The sequence below is a fragment of the Odocoileus virginianus genome, chromosome 26, assembly GCF_023699985.2.
Source record: "Odocoileus virginianus isolate 20LAN1187 ecotype Illinois chromosome 26, Ovbor_1.2, whole genome shotgun sequence".
Classification (NCBI taxonomy): Eukaryota; Metazoa; Chordata; class Mammalia; order Artiodactyla; family Cervidae; genus Odocoileus; species Odocoileus virginianus.
This window is the reverse complement of record NC_069699.1, coordinates 35,341,973-35,366,276: the sequence shown is the minus strand read 5'-3', so window position 1 is coordinate 35,366,276 and position 24,304 is coordinate 35,341,973. Positions and strand designations below refer to the sequence as shown.

General features: G+C 40.4%; 1 protein-coding gene across 17 annotated transcripts in view; it reads right to left on the bottom strand.

The window, feature by feature from the left end:
* The window catches only part of CADPS (calcium dependent secretion activator), a 479,809-nt gene that overhangs the window by 323,207 nt on the left and 132,298 nt on the right, over window positions 1-24,304 (bottom strand). For all 17 annotated transcript variants that reach the window (XM_070455753.1, XM_070455747.1, XM_070455750.1 and 14 more), the window contains exon 3: window positions 18,363-18,695. In XM_070455753.1, the coding sequence (XP_070311854.1) occupies window positions 18,363-18,695 (333 nt within the window). The remainder of the gene's footprint in view (window positions 1-18,362; window positions 18,696-24,304) is intronic.

Genomic DNA, 24,304 nt, shown 5'->3' with positions numbered 1-24,304 from the left:
GGGCATGGAAGTCACTAGAAAGAGATGCATGTGTCAGTTTAAAATGTTAAGCAACTTCACACATCTGCTAAAACGGGTAAAAACTTGAAATTTGGAATCAGATCTGGAATCCCACCAAAAAACTGCTAGTTTATTTCTCCCAGCTTTAGTTTCCTTGTCTCCAAAAATGGTAATACTGGAAAATTTCTTCCTCCCCAAAACTTACATACGCTATAAGCTCTTGGTGATTAATGATATGCATTATAAACCAAAGATTCAGAAATATCTATGTATTACCATAATCGATTAACTTAATCTATTAAAGCTTATTTAAAGCAAAAACATGGTAATATTAAGAGTACTTATCTGCATAAGACAATGCATACTTATAACCACCCCAAGCATACATATTAGTCATTGTTATATGTACTAGCTTTTGTAATTAATCCTCTGGCCTTAGCATCGAGGATCTAGAAACACAGGGTGGATTCCAGTTGGGTTGGTGACAGCATCCTCAAGTATTCACATTGCTGAGTCCATTGCCTGACTCTGTGCAGTTTTCTCAGGACTGAAGTTGGTGTGGGGCTCAGCACCGTCTCTGAGTAACTGGAATCATTCTGTTTGTTTCTCTGAGCAGGATCACCTCATGATGGGGTGACTGGATGGCTCCCTTCCAAATGTTCAGGATCGGTGGGTTTCCTTAAGAAAAATGCTCAGGGAATGTAGGGATGGAACATACTTGCATTACATGTCAATTATGCTTCCAGTTTAAACCACAAAGGTGCTGAGCAGGTTACTGGAGAGACAACTTGCTCATTCAACCCAAAAAGGAGAGAAAGTCATTTGCACAACAGTCAAACTGACCTGTAAAGTGGGGTTAAAGTGCTCAGTCTTTAATGTCAGAGAGACTTGGGATTAAATCTCATTCCTGCCACTTACTAGCTGTGTGACTCTAGGCAAGCTACTTAAATATCCTGTGTCTCAGAAATGAAAAGGACTTCACTCATTGGGTTTTTTATGTGAGAATTAGATTGTCTGACACATAATAAGCACGATTCAAATTGTTATTATTGCATCACAGTTGTTATTGTTGTCTCTAGAAATATCAGGTAACCGTGTATATTCTGCCTTTAACACTTTCTCATTCTATATTAACAGGGGAGAAAGACCTCCTTTGCATCTCAAATTGTTGTTAATGCTACTTGCTAAATATTTCTATTATTAATTCTCCTCTTTACTAGGCTCATGGTAAAGCTACACTTCCTGGTCTTCTTGTGGTTTATGAATCTGACCATAATACAAGGGTTGTGAGGGCAAATGGTATGAAACTTCTGAGATGAAGCATTTAATGGCTGGTTTGAGACTCATAGAGTTTCTGTCCTGGCATTGCTTTAGCCACTGAGATGCTGGGGCGATTTGTTACTACAACCTATTAAGCCAAGCCTGACCATATCACATCACCACTGATGGTCCAGTCATTTTCAGCTGTTGGTAATTCTGCCCTCCTCTGTGGGACATTTGGAAATGTCTGGGGACATGCTGTTTGTCACAAATGGAGGAGTGTGTCAACTATTGGCATCTCGGAGCAGAGGCCAGGGATGCTGGTAAATGTATTGCAATGCATAGGGCAACCTCACAGGGATGAATTATCCAGCTGAAAATGCCAATAATATTCTAGCCCAACAATGAACTGCCCTCACCCTCTTAAATCTGCTCCCCACACTCAGCTCACTACCATCAGCAAACGTACCCTTAAAGCTTGTGTCTGCCACAGGGACAGTGTTCATTTCTCACCACACATGGGTACCTGGAACACCGAGTCACATTAGGACCAGTATTCTGCCTCTGAGATTCTGCCGACCATCCTTGCAAAGGTTACCCTGGAGATTGAGCCAAGCCTGTAACCCCGACATTACAGGAGAAAAATAGTCACCTTTCTCAAGAGAACTTGTTTGGCTATTTCACCACAAGCTGCTAAGGCTGCCACAGAGTTAGACGCTGGCCTCGTCCTTTTGTACATGACAGAAAAATCTATATTCTGGCTCATTAAACATTTCAGCATGAAGGTCTGAAAGGAAAGGGAATTTGGCACAGGTATGAGATGTCCATTTGGGTCCAGGCTTCCAACAGTCTGATATCTGGGTTGGGATACTAATAGGCTTCCTTCAAAGAGATGACTGTATGTGAGAAGTTTAAAAATGACATGGGCAAGGTAAGAGTATCACCAGGACAAGAACCTCAACCTCCCGATGACTCCCAAATCTTCAGTCTTTCCTAATATGTGCCGGGAAGGAGGGTGGGCTTGGTGAGTGGGTGGTGGTGATGGAATTAGCTTGGGCTTGAAAGTCTGGTTGCCTTGAATTTTTAAACTTATTTTCACTTGTCTCCTCTGTAAAAGCTGTGGTGAGAATTGGGAAGCACATATGGAAAATTTGTAGTACAATGCCTGGCATGTCATTATTACTCAATAAATAGGGACAGTGCAGACAGTGCAGACCTTCTTGCTGCGGCAGGGGTAGCATAGGGGTGCGAGGCTGAGAGGGGTAACATAGGGGTGCAAGGCTGTTGGCTACTTTAAAGGTATGAGCTTGGTGAAGAAGGCAGGGAAGGGAGGTGACAAAAACCCAACACAAACGTCACTATCATTTGTGTGCATGCCCCAATATTTTCTTACCTTCCAAATTAGGTAAGCCAAATTTGCAATGACAATTTATTAATAACTTTCATCCCAAAGAGGGTTGGCTTTGTTGGAGTGCATACTCTCAAGTCTCAGCAATCAGAGTCCCCTCCCCTGGGACAGCTCTAAGTCCCTGAAAATTATCTGAAGGATGACGACTCCAACTGTGCTAATTTTACAAAGCAAATAAACTGTAAAAAGGATCTAAAAATACAGTTTTTTTCCAACACATAGTTACTAAGGCCTAATATGTGTGAGGTGCTGGTTAGTGAGGAGAGATCAGACAGGCTGGGCTGCTGTCCTCATGAAGCTCACTTTCTTGTGGAGGAAGGTGACAATAAGTAAAATATATGAATGGCAATTTGCACCAAACAGGAAAAAAAAATGGGTGCTGGATTAAAATGGCTCAAGGGTCACATTTTCACATTCAGTGAAGGCCGCTTGGAGGTGGCAGCACTTAAGCTAAAATATGAAATATAAGTAGGACGTGAGGAAGTTCATTCTAGGAAAAAGGATAATTAGGAAAAGCAAAGAGCAAGAGTATGTTTCACGGACACTGTCTGTCTCTGAGCTTCCTCACAGTCTGGTGGAGGAGGCCCTTGTGGTGGGCAGCTGCGGATACGGCCCCAGCGACCCTCACCGCAACATTCACATTCTCATGTCGTCTCTTCAAGTGACAAGTAGCTTGGCTCTAACAAATCAACACAGGAAAAGCTATGGCGTGTCAACTCGGGGATTAGCTTATAAAAATTACAGCAAACTCAGTCTTCCTAGCAAACTCTTGCTGGCGCAAGCTGCCATGCTGCAGTCTCACTCGCATGTTGAAAAGGCACCGTCCAACAGCCCACAAGGACCTGAATCCTCCCAACCACAAAGAGTGAGTTTGGAAGCAGAATCAGCCCTAGTTGGGAGGATTGTAGCTTCAGACAATACCTTGACTGTAGCCTGTGAGGAACCCTGGGAAAGAAGACCTAGCTAAGCGATGCTTAATACCTGACCCTCCAGAGTTATGAGATAATAAACGTCTGTTGTGTCAAGCCCAAGTAACTTGTGGGGTAATGGATTACAAAAATATATATAATAGAGCACGCCTTCATTCTTTTATTCACTCACTGACTCAATTATTCAATAAACCTGTTTTCAGATATCCTGCCGGCCAGGCAGTGGCCTGTGTGTTAAGGAAACGATAGACTTCACGGACCCCAGATGCTCACAGTCCAGAGGCAGAGGATGTGCACGGTACTATATTACAGAGTCCCTGTGCTCTCCGCTGCTCCGTGGCTGCCATGTCTTGTGCTGGGAACAAACAGAAGGGAAACAACTCTTCCTGGCAGAGCCAGGGAAGGCAGGAAGCGAGGAAAACTGAAGCTCAGAGAAGGTAAGAAGTTATCCAAGGTCATATAGCTTTTCTGACTCATTCCACTCTGCTCAAACACGTGTTTATATCCAGTGTGAGAGACCTACAACTGACCTACAATTCTCAGACTGCTTCTTTTATGCTTCTTGATAATCTAAAAGCTACTATATGCTGAAAGGGATTCTTTGTTGCACATGTAAGATAAAGCAATGGGTTAATCAGGTTTCTGTAACAAAGACTGAAGTTACACTTTCAATTAACTTTCATAAAACAGAAATCAGACCACTCTAATCTAACTCATTACTCTGAATGCATTTGTGCACGATGCGGGCTCACACATCTCTACACAAACAAAGATGCTGGTGCTGGACAGAAAATGATTGAAACCGTGCTTCATGATGGAATCTAATTAGCAACACAGATTATATACACAGGGATGTGACAAAGGCAATGATACCAGAAGAGCATTCATGAATGCTTCAGAATTTGAGGAAACTTGCCTGAGAGCAGAGCCTAAGGTTTTTATTTTTGGTTTGATAATTTGCTAAGCCTGTAACCTAAAAGGAGCCTAATTAAAGTTAATGAGAAATAATCTCTAGCTTGAAAGTTTTATTTGATATTTCTGTGCAGAGCTCTTATGCTTTTTCTTCCTGAGGTCATGTCCCATATTAATTTCAAAATGAAAATGTAAAAAGCCCTTGTTTATACTTTTTGTTTTATTTTTTCCTCTTTCTTGCTCACTTCCCGCATTTCATGAGGTAAAATGTATTTATTTTGAAGCATATTTTATGAGGTATGTATACAGTAAAGTGTAAATTCCAAAGGCATAACTTGGTTAGTTTTCAGATGTACACCATGAAAACACGATCCTACTCAAGAGACAGTAAATAGCGCTGTCCAAAAGGACTTGGTGAGGCGTCTGCATTGTCCACTTTGACAATCACAAGACACACGTGGCTACTGAACACTTGAGATGTGACTAGTGTGAACTGGATTTACAATTTAATTCAATGAGGTAAGTGGCTGCCATTTTGGATGTTACTGGAATAGAACATTCCTAGCATCTGAGTACCTTCAAATCAATACCTACCCAGTTTCCCCTCCCTCTCTGCTGATGCAATCATCATTCTGATTTATGTTATCATAGATAGTTTTTCCTGATCTTGAACTTCAAGATAAATGTAACTGAATTTCAAGGTACATGAAATTCAAGATAAATGTCTGTGAAATTCATTTTTCATTGTTGAATGTACCGGTACTATTCTTCATTTTAAAACTGCCTGAATATTACATTGTATAACTATACTATGGTTTGTGTATCACTTGATATTGTTGATAGATATTTGGGTTGCTCCCAACCTTTGGCTACTGGCAATGACACGTCTATAAATATTCTTGGCAATATCTTTTGGTGGACAAATATACTCAGTTCTCTTGGGTAGGTACCAAAGAATGGAAGGGCTGAGTCTTACCACAGTACCACAAAAAATGCAGTAAAGCACATGCTGCATTATTTCCATTCTACAGAGAAGTACAGTGATGCTTAAGGAAGGTAAGTGACTTGTCCAGGATGTACACTGGTAAGGTAAATTCCCTGTTGACTTCTTTCTTTACTAAAATTTACTTTTCTCCCATAAAATCAACCAATCAAAAAGAAAAAAACAAGACTGAAATGAGTCAAGTATATTAAGAATTCAACAGCACACACTTCACTTCTGGGTTATGCAATGACGGTCTTCACTGCCAACACTGTGAACCACCATTATATGTCCCACTGTTCACAGAATGGACATGTGCAGTCTGTTTTGTGTTAAAAACCTTTGGGGTTGTAAAAGTAACATCTGATATTCAAAGGGCAACTTTGTGGAAAGTAAAGAATTATTTCTGTGATCATGCGATATATTATTTAACTCAGGGGTTGGCACACCACAGCCCTGGAGTCAAACCTGCCAGTTGCCTGATTTATAACTAAAGTTTTGCCAGAACACAGGCAGCCATGCCCATTCCTTTGTATAATGCCTAAGGCAGCTTTTGCTACAATGACAGAAGTGAGCAGCTGCTATACAGGCTGCAAAGTCCACAAAGCCTAAAATATTTAGCAACCCCTAGTTTAATTCTTCACTGAAAACCTTTGTAAGGTGAAAGTTCATGCATGCTTTTGTGGGTGTTTTTTTTTTCTCCCAAGAGCAACTGTGTTCTAATTCTGAGGTTCCTAAACCCAGGAAGGTGCTCATTATGCAAGACATGTTTTCAAGTCCTCTTATTTGGCTTGATTACACACTAAAGGGGACAGGCAAGAAAGACAAACATTTCCTGTTCTTCACCATCCTCTGAACACTGTGAGGCTTGAAGTGTGTTTCTAAAAGTGAAATCAGGACACATTAGTACTGATACAGGAGAACCTAAATGAGTGAAGCAATCATAAACCTTACTGGTTACCAGTGAACAAAGACACATTCACTAAAATTCTAACTAAAAAATACACAGTGTAACAGATGTCGAAAACAAACATGGTTACCAAGGGGAAAACAGTGGGGGCAGGGATAAATTAGGATTGACATATACACACATCTATATATAAAATAGGTAACTAATAAGGACCTATTATAGAGCACAGGTAACTCTATTCAATATTCTTCAATGACCTATATGGGAAAATAATCTTAAAGAGAGTGGATATATGTATAAGTGATTCATTTTGCTATACAGCAGAAACTAACAACACTGTAAATCAATTATACTCCAATAAAAATTAAAAAAAAAAGAAAATGCAAAGAACTGAGTGTCAGCTGACCTTTCTTTTCCTCCAATAAATTTTAGGGATAAAGGAATAGGTTAAATTAAAAGAGATTCAAAAACACTAAGTACAATACATACATATCTGTCTTCCTAGAATAAAGGCAGGATTGATAAACTTTCTACTTACTTTTCAGAGCCTTCTATGTTGATAGAAAATCACCATTATTTTCAGTAATTGCATGAAAGACTGATTTAAATTAATTTATTCATTTTAATTGGAGGCTAAGACATACAATCTGGACTTCAAATCCAGGTTGCTTCTGACTGACTGACCTTGGAAAAATTGTTGAACTTCTTTCTCTTTCTCTTTTTTAGGTTGCTTATTAAAATGTGGGTAAAAATAACTAGCTTACAAGCTTATTATGAGGATTAAATATGATAATATATGTAAAGTACTAGGCTTAGTGTCTGGCATGTGGTCAAGGCTTCATATCTGATAGGTGTTATTACTCTTCAAACTGGAGGTCGGACATGGATGGGAGGTGTTCCATGAATAAAAGTTCATCATGAAAGACAGAACCACTCACAAGCTGGGCAGGAAAGAACTACAATGTTTTATGCATCTTTCACAAAGGGTGAAGACAAAAAAGTTAACCACAAAATTTAATCAGTAAACAACACTCTATTATCCAAGTTTCTGCAAACTGGAGGTTTGAATCATTGAAGAAGAAGAAAGTAAATTCAAATAATGATCATGGGGAGTCTGGGTTGGTGAAGCATGTCAGAAGACCTGTAAAATATCTCCCTTTGCATAGCTGGGTTAGATTGGTTTATAATAGCCTCCCTCATTTGGTGAAAGGTGGCAAAGTAGAAAATACTATTTTTGTATGTCCTTTTCTGAAAGTACACCTCTTTAACACCTCTGATTACAATTTCGTGGTTCAATGCTTATGAAAAGACTTCAAATAAACCGAGTGTATTTGTAATTCCATTTTGGCAACAAAGGGAAGAGCTTTGTAAAATGTCTCCAGCAGTTTCAAAGCCTGCATAGAAAATGTCCAACTTCCTGTTCCTCAGATCCAGGATATCCACTGCCTCTCAATTTCAAGGTTCCATTGCAGTCCATCTCACCAATATAGCAGGCACAGTTAGACAGAAATGTCTAACCACGTGTTCTACGAAGCACTGATAGAGAAGCAAGAATTTTCTGATGACTCTGTCATGAAAAGTCCTGATGGAATCATCAGAGAATTGTTGCTCTGGGAAATTAAATATTGCTATCTGGCCCCATGCCCTCCACATCTTCATTGCCCACTAATTTTGCTCCTGCTAACAGAGAAGAAAAAGTTCATGGGGGTGGATACATCTTGATCTCTTTCCATATCCCAAGAAAGCTGAAATTAAAGTACATCTGGCAGGCAAAGCCACTGAAAACCAGCAATCCATCAAATATCTAATGACTGTTAGAGGCAGCGAGTGAACTTAATTTCTGTACCTCGTCCTTCAACCCTGTGATGGGAGAGACAGACAGATGTGACCTGAGGGAAGGTCTAAGGCCACCGGCATTCTGTGAATCTCATGTGAAATCCACACTATAAAACAGGAGAATAAGCAGTTTGATTCTGGTCTCAGACTAACATGCCTGTTCCATTGCTGCACTTTGCCTCAAGGGAAATAAAGGAGGAAACACACACCTTTGTAGAATATGGGCATTTAAGCATCCAAAGACCAAAAATGCCTTGGCCTCTCCATTTAGTGATTTGGTCAATATTTAGTTGAACATCTATTGTGTGCCTAGCATTGTGCTTAAGTATTGACCATATAGTGGTGAGTGCAATAGACATGGTCCTTGCTCTTAAATAAGTGAATCAGGAGAGGGAAGCAGATAATAAGGGAACAAATATCAACTAGTATGAAGAATTCATGCTTTTGAACAGTGGTGTTGGAGAAGACTTTTGAAAGTCCCTTGGCCTGCAAGAAGATCCAACCAGTCCATCCTAAAGGAGATCAGTCCTGGGTGTTCATTGGAAGGACTAATGTTGAGGCTGAAACTCCAATACTCTGGCCACCTGATGTGAAGAACTGACTCATTTGAAAAGACCCTGATGCTGGGAAAGATTGAGGGCGGGAGGAGAAGGGGACGACAGAGGACGAAATGGTTGGATGGCATCACCGACTCAATGGACATGAATTTGGGTAAACTCTGGGAGATAGTGGAGGACCGAGAAGCCGGGCGAGCTGCAGTCCATGGGGTTGCAAAGAGTCGAACATGGCTGAGTGACTGAAATGAACTGAACTGATGCAAGGTAATTTCAGATTGTGTGATGTTCTATGATGGTAAAAAGCAGGGTACCGTTGCAGAAAAAACCAAACCCCAAACAAGGAGAGGCCTATTTTAGGTGGAATGATAAGGGAGAGTTTCTCTTAAAAGGTTACTTGAAGGAGTTCTATGAAGAACACCGGAATGGGGGCAGAACAACTGTGGCAGAAACTGGGATGATCCCCAGTGACCAACATTCTACTCACGTGCCCTTGAGGGTGGGGAACTCTATGTTGTTGTTGCTGTTTAGCTGCTAAGTCGTGTCCAACTCTTTTGCAACCCCATGGGCTGCCAGGCTCCTCTGTCCAAGGGATTGCCCAGGTAAGAATACTGCAGTGGGTTGCCACTTTCTCCTCCAGGGAATATTTTCGACCTAGGGATCCAATTTGCATCTCCTGCATTAATAGGCCGATTCTTTACCACTAAGCCAGCAGGGAAATCCAGGGGGACTCTATGACTTGCCTCTAATTCATAATATATGACAAGAATGAAGAGATTCTGCAGATGTAATTTAACTCCTTAATCAGTTGACTTTAATAGAAAAGGATGGTTATCCTGGATGGGACTGACTAAGGTGATTAAGATCCTCTCTTTTGAAAAGATTTTTTTGACATGGACCATTCATTAAGTCTTTATTGAAACTGTTACAATATTGCTTCTGTTGTTTATGTTTTGATTTTTCAGCAGAGAGGCAAACCTGAATCAGGGATGGAACCCACACCCCCAGCACTGGAAAGCTAACTCTTAACCAGTGGACTGCCAGTGAAGTCCTGATTAATCAGAGACTTGAAACACCAGACAAGTTCTCTCTGTGGCTGGCTTTGAAGACTTCTACAGCTGCGTTGACATGTATAGCTGCGTTGACATGAGAACATAGCCCAGTCATAGTTAATTCCAGCCCTGTGAGTCCTTGAGCACTCAGAGAACCCAGCTAAGTAATGCCAGATTTCTGATCTACAGAAACTTTGAGATAATATATGGAATGTGAAGTCAAGTGGGCCTTAGAAAGCATCACTACGAACAAAGCTAGTGGAGGTGATGGAATTTCAGTTAAGCTATTTCAAATCCTGAAAGATGATGCTGCACTCAATATGCCAGCAAATTTGGAAAACTCAGCAGTGGCCACAGGACTGGAAAAGGTCAGTTTTCATTCCAATCCCAAAGAAAGGCAATGCCAAAGAATGCTCGAACTATCACACAATTGTACTCATCTCACACGCTAGTAAAGTAATGCTCAAAATTCTCCAAGCCAGGCTTCAGCAATACGTGAACCATGAACTTCCAGCTGGTTCAAGCTGGTTTTAGAAAAGGCAGAGGAACCAGAGATCAAATTGCCAACATCTGCTGGATCATCAAAAAAGCAAGAATTCCAGAAAAACATCTATTTCTGCTTTATTGACTATGCCAAAGCCTTTGACTGTGTGGATAACAATAAACTGTGGAAAATTCTGAAAGAGATGGGAATACCAGACCACCTGACCTATCTCTTGAGAAACCTGTATGCAGCTCAGGAAGCAGCAGTTAGAACTGGACATGGAACAACAGACTGGTTCCAACTAGGAAAAGGAATACATCAAGGCTGTATATTGTCACCCTGCTTATTTAACTTATATGTAGAGTACATCATGAGAAACGCTGGGCTGGAAGAAGCACAAGCTGGAATCAAGATTGCCAGGAGAAATATCAATAACATCAGATATGCAAACGACACCACCCTTATGGCAGAAAGTGAAGAAGAACTAAAAAGCCTCTTGATGAAAGTGAAACAGGAGAGTGAAAAAGTTGGCTTAAGGCTCAACATTCAGAAAACTAAGATCATGGCATCTGGTCCCGTCACTTCATGGGAAATAGATGGGGAAACAAGGGAAACAGTGGCTGACTTTATTTTTTTGGGGCTCCAAAATCACTGCAGATGGTGATTTCAGCCATGAAATTAAAAGACGCTTACTCCTTGGAAGGAAAGTTATGACAAACCTGGATAGCATATTTAAAAGCAGAGACATTACTTTGCCAACAAAGGTCCGTCTAGTCAAGGCTATGGTTTTTCCAGTGGTCATGTATGGAGGTGAGAGTTGGACTGTGAAGAAAGCTGAGCACCGAAGAATCGATGCTTTTGAACTGTGGTGTTGGAGAAGACTCTTGAGAGTCCCTTGGACTGCAAGGAGATCCAACCAGTCCATCCTAAAGGAGATCAGTCCTGGGTGTTCATTGGAAGGACTGATGCTGAAACTGAAACTCCAATACTTTGGCCATCTCACATGAAGAGCTGACCCATTGGAAAAGACCCTAATGCTGGGAAGGACTGGGGGCAGGAGAAGGGGACAACAGAGGATGAGATGGCTGGATGACATCATTGACTCGATGGACACGGGTTTGGGTGGGCTCTGGGAGTTGGTGATGGACAGGGAGGCCTGGCGTGCTGCGATTCATGAGGTCACAAAGAGTCGGACATGACTGAGTAACTGAACTGAACTGAGTATCTTAAAACACTGAGTTGGTGGCAATTTTTACACAGCAACACAATGAAAACAAATACAATACCCTGAGCAGGAAAAAGCTATAAAAGTCACTGGGAGTTGTTTTGGGGGTGAGCAAAGAGGAAGATTGCCAGGAGGTAAAATATGGGCTTGTCTGTGAGAAAACAGAAAAGTTTAGGCTTTAACCCAGTATCTGAAACATGGTGGTTAGTGCACAGTAAGCAGGTAAAACATTTGTTAAATTAATGAATGAATTTAGGAACAATGAAAGTATACTGCTAAATAAAAGTGTTTAATACCAGACTGCCATGTCCATCTCCTCAGATGTTAAAACATTTCTTCAGTAGGTATTTATTGAAAGACCATTATGTACAAAGAAATGTAATATTGACAGAGAGCCAAGAAAAGTGATTAAGAAATACAGCCAGGACAAGAAGCAAATTCTGAGACTATAGATCTTCTGGAGACTTATGGATTAGGAAAAAAATCTACTTAAATAGAGATGAAAGATTCTATGGGAAAAAAAAAATATCTACTTAAATAGAGATGAAAGACTCTATAATGAGGTATAGATCCAATCCAGTAATCCGGGTCACAGCTGAAAGCTGATAATGTGAGTTTACTGCTCAGAGTCTAATAAACTATCTGAAAAGCTGCCAAGTGTTCATCAAGTCCAAGGAAGAGTGCCCTGTAACAAGATCACATCATCAAAAGCCACATCAATGATGGATTGGAGGAAAGTAATCAAGCGTTAAGACAGCTAGTAGTGCTGTAATGGTGGGGAATTTAACACTGAAAATGCAAAGATGTTTATAGATTGGGAAATTATATTCTATGTGTTTCTACTCAAGTGTTCTGGATTATATGAAAGAAATCTCTAGAAATTCAGAGAAGATAAATGAACAGCATACTGTCATCTTCATTTGTTTAACTGCAGTGTGTATGTTACCTTGTGGCCCAGGAGGCACAAATGATGGCTGAGGAGGTTAGACTCATATCCCCACGTTTCCAGGAGAAACAGGTGACATCAGTAAGGGCACAACCAGAAAGAAATGCTGTTCTCAAAGAGCAGAACTGAAACATGAAGAAACAACTAACTTTCTTAGCTTCTACTCATCCATATCCCCTTGGAAATTAGTTGGGTTGCTTCCCTAAGAAGGTTTATCTTCATTTGAAAATACATAAAAGTGAAACACCTCTGAAGTGTTTTTCAAGGAGAAATGCCTGCCATTCCAGAACAGAACAATTAAGGAAAACTCATGTAGTTAAGCATATGGGTAGGAAGTTGCAGACATCTGGTACATCCAACTGGGCATTAAGTCAATTCCAGATGTGGAGGTTACTAGAAAGAAGGAAGAAAAAGGGTGCTTTGCATTCTTTAAACTTTTAAAGTACATCATCATCATCTTTGCATTTTATGAAAATAGAAAGCAGGTCTGTGTTAGTCCCATTTCTTAGATAACACCCATTCTCAGAGTTTATCCTATGTTTTTTGAGTAACAGATTTCAACTCAAACGACCATATAATTGCTTCTTCTCAAGAGTTTGGGAAAATAAAAACAACACTGTTTTCATAATAGGAGTTTTCAATGAATTTACAAGGATGATTATGTTGTATGAGCAAACTCTTCTCTGAGACAAGAGCCATGAAACTTCAAACACAATAGTCTTTAAAAAAATTCCATGTGTAAATATGGAGACATTTATTAAGCCTCCTTGCTTTTTTTTTTAGAAAAAATAATTTGATGGACATTCATTTTTCAGAATGTTGATGTGTAACTGATACAATCACTCTTTGTTAAACATCCTTTCTCATTTGAGATGAAAACAAGTTCCTGGCAGTAGCTCACAAGAGAAATCACAGAAACCATCAGAAAACTGCACCAGCAATCAGATTATACTTTCCCCTAAAATACAATATGCATACAAGGAAATATGCATGTTTCTAGATTGAAAGCACCTATGAACCGCTCTCTCTCATAGGAAGAAGGATCAGAAAATATAAAACAAAACAAAAAACCAAAACAAGCATACTTTTGCAAATGAAAAGTATATGATTTTCAGTTCTATGTCTTTGCTCCTACAAGTGGATAGAGTACTGCAGAGTTGAGTATAATCTATGAGAAAGCTAGTGAGTGTATCTATAATTTCTGAAACCTGATTACAGGGTGTTACAAGTACAGACTTCAGGTGAAATCTGTTCTGGTTAGTCTGGGGCTATTTTCAGGGATGGTGTCAAAGGGATCTATCTCATCAATGTCAGTATTTAAAGGAAGTGGTCACCAGAGTCATGCTGCCCACATCAATGGTGGTATGAAATCATGTCAGAGGGAGACTGATAAAAGAGTATCTATTTTAATGGTTATGGTTCACATTATTGCATAGTATTTTTAAAAATCTAGTACATCAAAGCTGTGATTTCACATGTATTACTTCTAAGGTAAAGGCAGGCTTACAAATTGAGTTAAGTGTTGGCTTAATTACGGATATTAAGTAAATAATCATACAGGTAGTACTTGGAAATGGTATAAAATCATGAAGGTGATATACCAATGACTAAAATCTCAAATACAATGCTGAAGATAATTTTCTTCTTTTGACAGCTTCTTTGTTGAGATTTTTGCTATTTGTTTCTATTTACAAAATACCTATATGCTTAAGGCAGAACACATGAAAACACCAAAAAAGTACAAGTGAAAAACACAAAAATCAATCATAATGCTACCCTTAAAGATAATCGTGGTTTAGATTTTATTGTTTGCCTAGCCAGTCCTTATTCCATAAAAATGGGATTATGTCTTCACACTGGTCCAAAGCCTGACTTTCCACTTAGAAATATCTACCAAACATTTCCCCACTTGGTAAGTGTTCTTTTTCAGCAACTATTTTGCTAGCTGAAGAGTACTGTCTCATACGGTTAAAATCTAGTTAATTAATCCCTTCCTACTGGGAATTAAGGTTGTTCCTATTTTTTTCACTGTCATATAAAATGCTGCAGTGAACATCTTTGGACTTAAAACTCTTGATAAAATCTCTGAGTATCTACTTAAAACAAATTACTAGAAGCAGAGCTGCCAGGTTAAAAGGTTTGCCAAATATAAAGGTTGTTTGGCTGCAAATTAACAGATTATGCTACAGAAAGTTTACCACAATAAATCATTCTACCAGTAAGTAATGAGAATACCCATTTCTGTAACATTTGTAATGTAGCATTGTTACCAATGGTATATTTCTTTTAAAATACTTCTGATTGTCAATACAAGTATATAACTCAGATGACTAAAAGTACGGAACTTAGAAATTCTACAATCATATATTCAGAATTATTTTGTTTTTTTTCTTTGTGAATTACCTGTACATGCTCTTTGCCCTGATTTCTACTGAGGTGAACCAATGAAGCAGTAATCAGACTAGGTGTCAGTATAAAATAAAATAATAAATGACTTAAGTATTACAGTCCCAAGATGTACTTCCTTTTTCATTTCTTATAACTCTCTTTCAGCTAAGGGGACAACCATTATTTCGAGGACAGAAGACATTATTCTTCTATATCACTGTATTTTTTAATATGACATAGAAAAATCTTGAAAATAAGTAGAATAAATTAATTTTTTAGGAGAAACAAGTAAAACAAGGTCCTGCCACTTTACCGTAGTCGACAAGTTCAAAGAAACCAAGAGGTAAGACATGGCATAAAATCATTCCAATAATGCTGATGTTTAAGCAAGAGCAGAAAATCTTCATGATAAGCTCACCACTGAAATTAGAAAAATTAATCCCTAGAAACATTTTATGCCCTAGAAACATTTTATGCCTAGCAAGTTTAGGAACACTTGACTAACTCTAATTCTGTATATTACTTCCCACTTAAGTGGGTGATTGTCCATCTTTTTGAAGCTATCACAACTCATCTTCTTGTGGTAGAGAAGAGGGTGGTGATGGATGGTTTTGCTACATGCTTACCCCAATCCACAAGTGCTACATGGGATGCAGTACTAATATGTTAATTTAAAATAACAAATAAATTTAATCTCAAATTGAGGCTTGAGAATTTCGAATATTTTTTAACCCATCACAGAAACTCTCTATCTGTGGGTAGGAAACCAGGGTTCTGAACTGAAGTGGGCTGAGAGGAAAGCAGGGTGTCAGGAATACCTTTGAATATAATATATATATTATATTATGAGATGTCAAACAGATTCCTATTTATTAAAACATTCAGAAATTTTAGGGTGAGCTATAATGGTTGATAAGAGCCTACCAACTAGTTAGAACAATCTGCCATCACTCATTTATTAATGCAATAGGCATTTATGGAACACTTGTTTTGTGTCAAAGTATTGGAAATACTTTGACAAAGTATTTGACAAAGTATTTTCAATACTTTTTGGAAATATTAGCAAATAAGGCAGAGATTAACTACCGTCCTGATAAGGCCAATATTCTGCTGAAGGATGGGCAGAGAGGGTAAGACAGATAGTAAACATAAAAACAGGTGAATAGGGAAATGGAAGACAGTGGTAAAGGCTTTGATAAAAATCAAACAGGGGAATGGGAAAGAAAGTGACTTGGCAGGGTGTGAAGCAAGGGAGAACTTTAGACGAAGTGGTCCAGGAGAGCCTCATGAGAAGCTGACACTTCAGGTGTGCCAGTCATGCAAAGGTCTTGGCAAAGAGTATTCTAAATTGAGGGAAGAGCAAACGCAAAGGCCCACAGCCAAGGTGATATGTTTGGGAAACAGAGAATGCCAGTGAGAAAGCACATAGGGAAAGTGGTGTGATCCAGGCTGATTCCTGTTCTGCCTCAAGCCTTAGCTATGAGTAGGGATGCCATTCTAGGGGTGAGGGGATGGCCATGGAAGGTTTTAGGCGCAGAATTGGCATGACCCAGTTTACAATTTTAAAAGATCACTTCGATTGGTGTGTGGTGGGTACATTTTCATAGGCAAGAAGGGAGGCGGCGTTACCAGTTGGGTAAACACTGATCATCGAAGTAAATGATGTGTGCCTTGAATTAACAGATAGTCATGGAGGCAGGAAGAAGAAAATCTCAATATCCTGTAGTTCTTATATTAAACATTTAATTATATACAATGGAATATTACTCAGCCATTAAAAAACAATGAAATGATGCCATTTGTAGCAAAATGAATGGACCTAAAGATGATCATACTAAGTCTACTATACATAAATTAGATAATTAATAAAGAGGTACTGTATAGCATTGGGAACTCAATACTCTGTAATGACCTATATGGGCAAAGAATCTAAAAAAGAGTGAATATACATATATGTATAACTGACTCACTTTCCTATATAGCATAAACTAATACAACACTGTAAATCAACTATACTCCAATAAAATTTTTTAAAAATTAAAAAATATATATATTTATGGCAGTGTTCTGATGGTGTCTGTTGACTTTTTGCTTATTCCAATAGACTATAATAAACTTTAATTGCTACATTTAGAAAGTGTCCCAAGTTACTCTGGGCTTTGCACACATGCATTCTTACAACTGCATCCCAAGCTTATGTGTGGGGAAGTTAACTCCCAAGGCCTCAAAGTTATTTTAAGTGAGGAGTTATATTAAGATTTACCAAAGTTTACTGGATTCTGAGCAAGGAACAACAGTTAGCCAATGAACTACAGTGTCCTCATTTAACCAACTTTAGGGGTAGAGTTGTACAGGAAAACCAGGGCACAGCTGAAATTCTATAATGGTTCTTAAAAGGCAAAGGGGAGCAAGATTACTAGGAAGGGAAGCTATTGTTTAAAAGAGCATTTTTCTGGGCCCTACCTTGAGAATGCAGAACCAGAATGTAGGGCTGGGGGCTGGAAATGTGCCTTTTAAAAATGCTCCCAAGAGACACTCAATAAAATTTGTAAAGTCTGCTGAGTAGGCACACAATAAATATTTGTTGAATAAAGGAATATAATGGGGAAAGATTTGCAGTTAATGAAGATCTAGAGTACTTCACTCCCCCAGATTTCCATCCAGAGAAAATATAAGCATGCATTTTTTGGGTGGGCCCAAGCTGAGCCTGGAGGAGGGCACGGCAACCCACTCCAGTATGCCTGTCTGGAAAATCCCATGGACAGAGGAGCCTGGCAGGCTACAGTCCACAGGGCTGCACAGAGTTGGACATGACTGAAGCGAATAAGCAGGCACTCAAGCAGAGCCTCAGGTAGCCACCTCAGATCCACTTGGAACTTTATGGTGTGACTAATATATGGGTACAAGGCAGGTTTTATGGAAGTTTTGTTTTAAATAATTTCTCTTGACCAATTGTGTCACCAAATGAGGAAGTACAAGCCCTTCAGCTGGTAAATACCATCTATTTTAAAGGCACGTAATCTTTTTTAAAAAATCATTTTGATCTTACGACACTTTCCACAAAGGGGCCAACTGACACGATACACACAACATCTAGGGTCCAGGAGATTTTTAGGAGCTCACAAAATGTTTTCATTTCTTTTAAAAATCAGACGAAAAACCTGAAAATATTCTAGACTGGACCATATTCAACTTTTACCAATGCAGTTACAAAATGTAATTTAAAAATACTTAAAAAAAAAAATCAAGATACGCACATGAAGGCAACAATGACTAGGGAACATAGAAGTCGTCATAGGGCCCTGCTTTTTTTTTTTTTTTTTTTCCTGAGCTGCATAGCTCTGGGGATATTAGTTCCCTATCAGAGAAGCAACCCGAGACCCCTGCAGTGGGAATGTAGCATTCACCCCAGGCCACCAGAGAAGTCCCTGGCCCTGCTCTACTCACAGCCCTGGGCCCAGGTGACAGCTTCTTACCTGGCAAGCATTGTACAGCAGCTGATGCTCGAACTTCTTGATCCCAAGAATGTTCTGGAACATCTCGTAGAGTTGCTCTTTGCTCAGAATCAGCTCGGAAGCGGCGCTGGCCGTCATCCGGGCCTGCTGCTTCCTGGGGTCCTCCTCCCCGCGGTAAATGGCATCAAACTTGGCCATCCAGGAGCTCAGCACGGTCTCCTTGCTGAGGCCGTCGATCTCCGGCAGGCTGCGCACGCGCTTCTCGATGTGCTTCTTGAAGACTTCTCGCGAGTCGTTGGCGGAGCAGCCGCCGCTCTGCACCATGCGTGCCACGCGGTCGCTCTTCAGGAACACCTGTGTGGGAGGGGGCGGGGCAGACGTCAGAAAGCTGCCCTGGAGGAAGTGTTTCCGGGGGTGGGGGCGGGGCTGACCCCTTCGAAGGCGTCCCAGGAGGCACCGGGGTGGGTCACAGCCTGACTGCTACCTCCTAGCTGGGGGAACTCCGGGGAGTCTCTTAGGTGTTCTGCTTTTGTGTCCAAATCTGGAAAATGGGAATGACAGTGGTATTTCCGAGATTGTCCCAAGGATAAAATGAGACAGTCATATCCTGAGAGGCAGCTTAATATAGAGACTCAGTTGCTTAGACTGCTTGGGTCCTCTCTCTGCCACTTACTGGCCGTGTTTCTTCCAGCAAATTAGCCTCTTTGTACTTCAGTTTTCTCATCTATAAAATTGGGAAAATAGTAGTTTCTACAGCACAGGTGCTTCTAAATGAATAAATGAGTCAATTATGATAAACACTTGAAAGAGTGGCTCATATTAATATCATATGGGTTGTTGTGGTGGTGGTTATTATTTTTATATGTAAAATAGTTGGTATGATGTCTGGTTATAGCACTTCACACAGTACATAGTCCACTATTTACATCTCATTTTATCCTCTCAGTGACACTCATCACAATTCATATTGAAGAAGGATTATGTAAATATGTATTTCATGCCTGTCTCCCCTCCCCAAATGTAAACTCCACGTGGGCCGGAAATGTGCCCTTCTTCTTCCCCCAGATATCACCCACCCATCTTTAGAGTAGAGCCTCCTGCTTTGAGAGTGAATAATGAGGAAGGCAGGCATTACACTCAATCCATTTTGTAAATGGAAAAACCAAGACTGCAGAGAGGAGTCTTTTTTAAACTCATATTAACTCAAAATGGACAACTCTATAAACACATGGTCTCTTGACTTCACCCTGGTTCGTCCCTTTCCTATGAGTCTCACCTACCTGGTGGGACAGCCCTTGCTTATTTTGCTAGTGCTGCCTTGATCCTGGGATAGAGCAGCCATTAATGACAGTTTGCTTTCACTCCATTTGGGAGCTTATATAAGCTACACAGTTCTGGGGTGTCATACAAGGCAGTAAAGCTGCTGCTTCCTATTCACCAAGAAGAAACACCTGACGTTTTTGAGCCGTGTCCTGTCCTGGTCACAGTTCAGAAGCTGCATAAATAGCCTTCCAGAAGCAGAACAAATATTCACTTCCCTGTCAGACTTCAGAGAATGCTTGTGGTAGGCGATTGCTTGGGGGGCATCTCATTGCCTCCTACTTCATCACAAAGCCTTCCCTGGGGAGGAGAGATGTTAGAAAGTTGGACTCCATTTATTGTCAATGAATGAACTAATTCAGAGAGAAAAAGGACCAAGGATTTATTTCCAGGCTAGAGGCCACAGCCTGCTTCACTGTGCTTGAGAATGGTCCTCAGTTGAGACCTCAGAGTTCATTAAAAATCAATTATTAAAAAAAAAAAAAAAGTTTCAACTGAATCTTGAGGCTTTAAGAGCTTTAATGAGCTAGCAATTCACCTGAAACTCTATAATGCTTAATGCAGGTAGTTTCTCCATGTAACAAACACACTGTGTTTCAGTTATAGGTCTAGATCTCAAAGAACATCAAAGTTTTGAAGTAAAAGAGAAAGTTTCTGGAAAGACAGTATAACACTGTGACATGACCTGTAAACCATACTCCCAGGCCAGCTCTGGCATTAACTTTCTGTGTAACCTTGGGTAAGTTACCTCATCACTCTGATGCTCTAGTATCTTATCTATACACTGAGGGAGTTGAACTATAAAACTTTAAGCTTGTCTTTTAAGCTGTTAAGTTTATACTCTTACTCATGAGTCCATTCATCCTTTCTTTAGGTACTCACTGGAGGAAGGCATGTGCCAGGTGCCAGGGTTAGAATGAGGAGGAAAAAGATGCTGACCGAGCCCTCACGCCTCTGTGACACTGTCCTAATCATCCCATACAAATATCATTACAACCTGGGACAAGTGCTAACCAAGGGAAACTATGCAGGTTCATGCATGCTTGTAACCAGGAAAAAATTCCAATATGTGGTCAGGAAAGCCTTCCTGGAGGAGAACTCCTTTAAGGTGAAATGTGAAAGATGGGTAGGAGAAGAATGAAAGAAGGAATAACATATGTTAACACACTGAAAAACAGTGAAAGTGAAGTCGCTCAGTCATGTCCGACCCCATGGACTGTAGCCTACCAGGCTTCTCTATCCATGGGATTTTCCAGGCAAGAGTACTGGAGTGGGTTGCCATTTCCTTCTCCACTGAGGATCTGAGGAAATAAGAAGTCAGTGTGGCTGTGGCAGGGAGAAGTGTGAAAATGATCAGTATAAGATAGGTAGAAGGGGCCAGATGGCCAACGGCATGGGAAGTTCTATTAAGAACATTAATTCTCATTTGAAGGGCACTGGGAAGCCATTGAAGGCTTTAAACCTAGACATGACACAATCAGGTTCACACTGTCTGGCTTTAATGTGGAAAATGGACCTGAAGAAGGCCAAGAGAACAGACAGGAGGCCAGTTGAGAGACAGCTTATGAGCACAGGTGAGTGATGGTGGTAGCGATGCAAAGGGGTTAATTCTTTGCTGTCAGCACTAGTGAATATTAGAGGTGACTTTTAAACATTCACTCAACAATGAAGCCACACTCTCCTTCCATTTGTCCATAGCAGGGTCCCACAAACCTGGAACAGGACCCCATTTCAGGTTCTCAGAACCGTATTCCTTTCCCCCATAGCCCCTCCACAGCTGCTATCTGTCATTTGTCTAACTTTAGTTAATGTCTGAGGCTCCAGCTAGACTATATAAGTCCTCAGAAGGCAGGAGCTGTATCTGCTTTGTTCCTATTATTTTTTTCCGAGTGCCTAAGACAGTGCCTGGCACATAATTGGTGCTATGTCAAATGAGGAAAATCAGTGAATGAACAACATGAACAAAGCAGACATCTCAAAGCAGAGACCCTATGGAGATTATATCTGGATGGAGGAAAGAAGGTAAAGAAGATACCAGCAAGCATAAATACACTGGTCTCTTAAAAACAATTGACTGACACTACATTTTCCATGAGACCTGACAATAGGGGATAAGAAACGAGGAAGTGTTAGTCTCTCAGTTGTGTCTGACTCTTTGAGATTGCATGGACTATAGCCCACCAGGTTCCTCTGTCCACGGGATTCTCCAGGCAAGAATACTGGAGTGGGTTGTCATGCCCTTACCTGGGGAAGAAATGAGGGTATTGGCACATTGGTCCCAGTCAGCATCCGTAACTGGTGATCCCTGGGTCCTACACATATTATCTGCTTTCCATAGGCCCTTCCTTTATACACAATAGCCACTAAATATGTATTTGTTGTACTACAAGCAGATGGCTTTAGACAGTCACATAACTTCTATCAACCTCACTCTCCTTCACCATTACCTGGGGTTTAGCCAGCCAGCCTTCTCTGAGAAAGATCAAATTAAAAAGACTCTGAGAAGTGGAGGGTTCCATCTGTCCACAGGTAAGATACAATCGCGAGGCCCCGGGACAAAAGGAGATGAGTGGAATGTTAAGAGAATAGAGGAAGGAGGCAGAAGATGGAGGAGACGGACAAGTGCCAAAAAAGCAGCAAGACAGCCACGAGGAGAAACAGTGGCAGCAGAAAGCTAATTTTCCAGGCACATCATCTGTCTTGGCTTCTCAGTCTTGTCCGAAAGGAAGCCAGGCGGGCAACGTACTTGTGTGTCTCTAAAATGACCCTTGAAATTCATTTGTACCAGGAGCTCTATCTGGTATTTTGTGTTTTGTTTTCTGTTTCATTTTTCAGTGGCTCTTGCAAGAGACTTCAACTCCAGGCACAGCTCTATGCGGCACATCCATAAATCCTCCCCGCTTCTCTGCCAACTCCCAGACAGGCCATAATGGGAGAGGGCAGATAAACAAATAAATACGAAATAGTGAAGGGCAGTCAATTCAGCAACTCAGCCTCATCCATCAGTCCTTCCCTCCATTGCCAGAGCCAAGCAGCCTCAAGGTTGTTTTAGAAACACAGAAGCGCATCGGTACTTAATGACAGTACATGCTATGGGGTGAAGCTGGCCCAGCTCCTGCTTCTCTACAGACAGGCTGAGGACACAAGGAGGATCCTCTCCTGCTCTGCAGAAGTACATCATTTCAACAGAAATAAGAAAAATACCTAGATGCTAGAGTAAATAAGAGTTTAAAGGCCTACAACAACCAGGTTACTAACGTTTCTGATGACTGGCACACACATAATGGTAACCGCGGGCTCTAGTGTCAGACAACCTAGGATCAAATTCCGGCTCTACCAGCTGCTGGCTTTGTCAGCTGAGCAGCTTCATCTTTCTGGGCTTCAGTTTTATCATCTTGCAAATGGGAATCAAAACCACCCTCTGGTGCAGGACTGGCATGGGAATTCAATGAGACAATGAAAAGTCAACTGATGAACATGCTGCTCCAAGAATGTGATAAAAGTTAACTGTTATTTTTAAATTGAGTATTACACAGCCATGGAAAAAGATAACTTTTCTCTTTTATCAGCATCAAAGGATGTCCATGACATGTGGCTAAATCAGAGACTTCCAATGGTAGGGGTGAAGTGGGGCTGGGGCACAGGACTATAACTTTTGATTGAGAACATCACAGGTACTGTAAGAAAACTGTTTACTGATGATTGAGCTAGCACAGGTGTGACTTTTGCAGAAGCAGAAAGATGGAAAACTGTGAAATTAAACAAATGAGTTATTAACATTTTTAAGTTATTTTCCATTTTAATATGGAGCCCAAGGAGCTATCTTTACAAGTATATATATATATATATATATATATATATATACCTGGAAAGACATATACCAAAATTTAATAGTGGTTGTCTAGCATGATGGGATTAGAGGTATTTTCCTAACCATTTCATTTCCATTTTTTCCCTATTGTCTAGTTTTATAATTGACATGTTTGACTTTCACAGTTATATAAAACACCCCTTTCTACGTGGGAAAGTGACAAATTTTACTTTCACTGAGTCAAGAAGCATGTAAATTTCTAAAATAAAAAGCATCTTTGGATCTTTTTTGTCAGAAAGTAAGGGGAACCTAGGCAAATTTAAGAAACACATCTGAGGCCGTGACCTATGGTAAGTGGTGGTAGGTTAGGAACAAAAGTAGTTCCTTTGCCCCTTTCTATGTCCTTTTCCCCTGCGTTGACCTTGTACCTTCCATCCTCATGTCAAGGCCCCAAACTAGGGAGTGGATAGATTCTGTAACTTTCAATCCTCTTTTATCATTTATTTCTATACAGCAGGTGGGCACTATATCACCACTCTCCCCCTCTAACCTTAATATATTCATAATGACACTTTTCTGTTGCAGATTTATGATGAGGTTGTATGTCTGAGTGTGTGTGTTTGGAATTTAATCTTGACAGCAATTATGCACGGAAGATCCTACTACAGATGAAGAAACTGAAGCTCGGAGGTGGCTGAGGTCCCACAGCTGGTTTGCAGCCAAACCAGAATTCACCCCCACTTTCAGACACTCAACTCATCCTCTTGCTTTTGGTCCCCAGCCTTTTTGACACCAGGGACCAGTTTCATGGAAGACAATTTTTCCACAGACC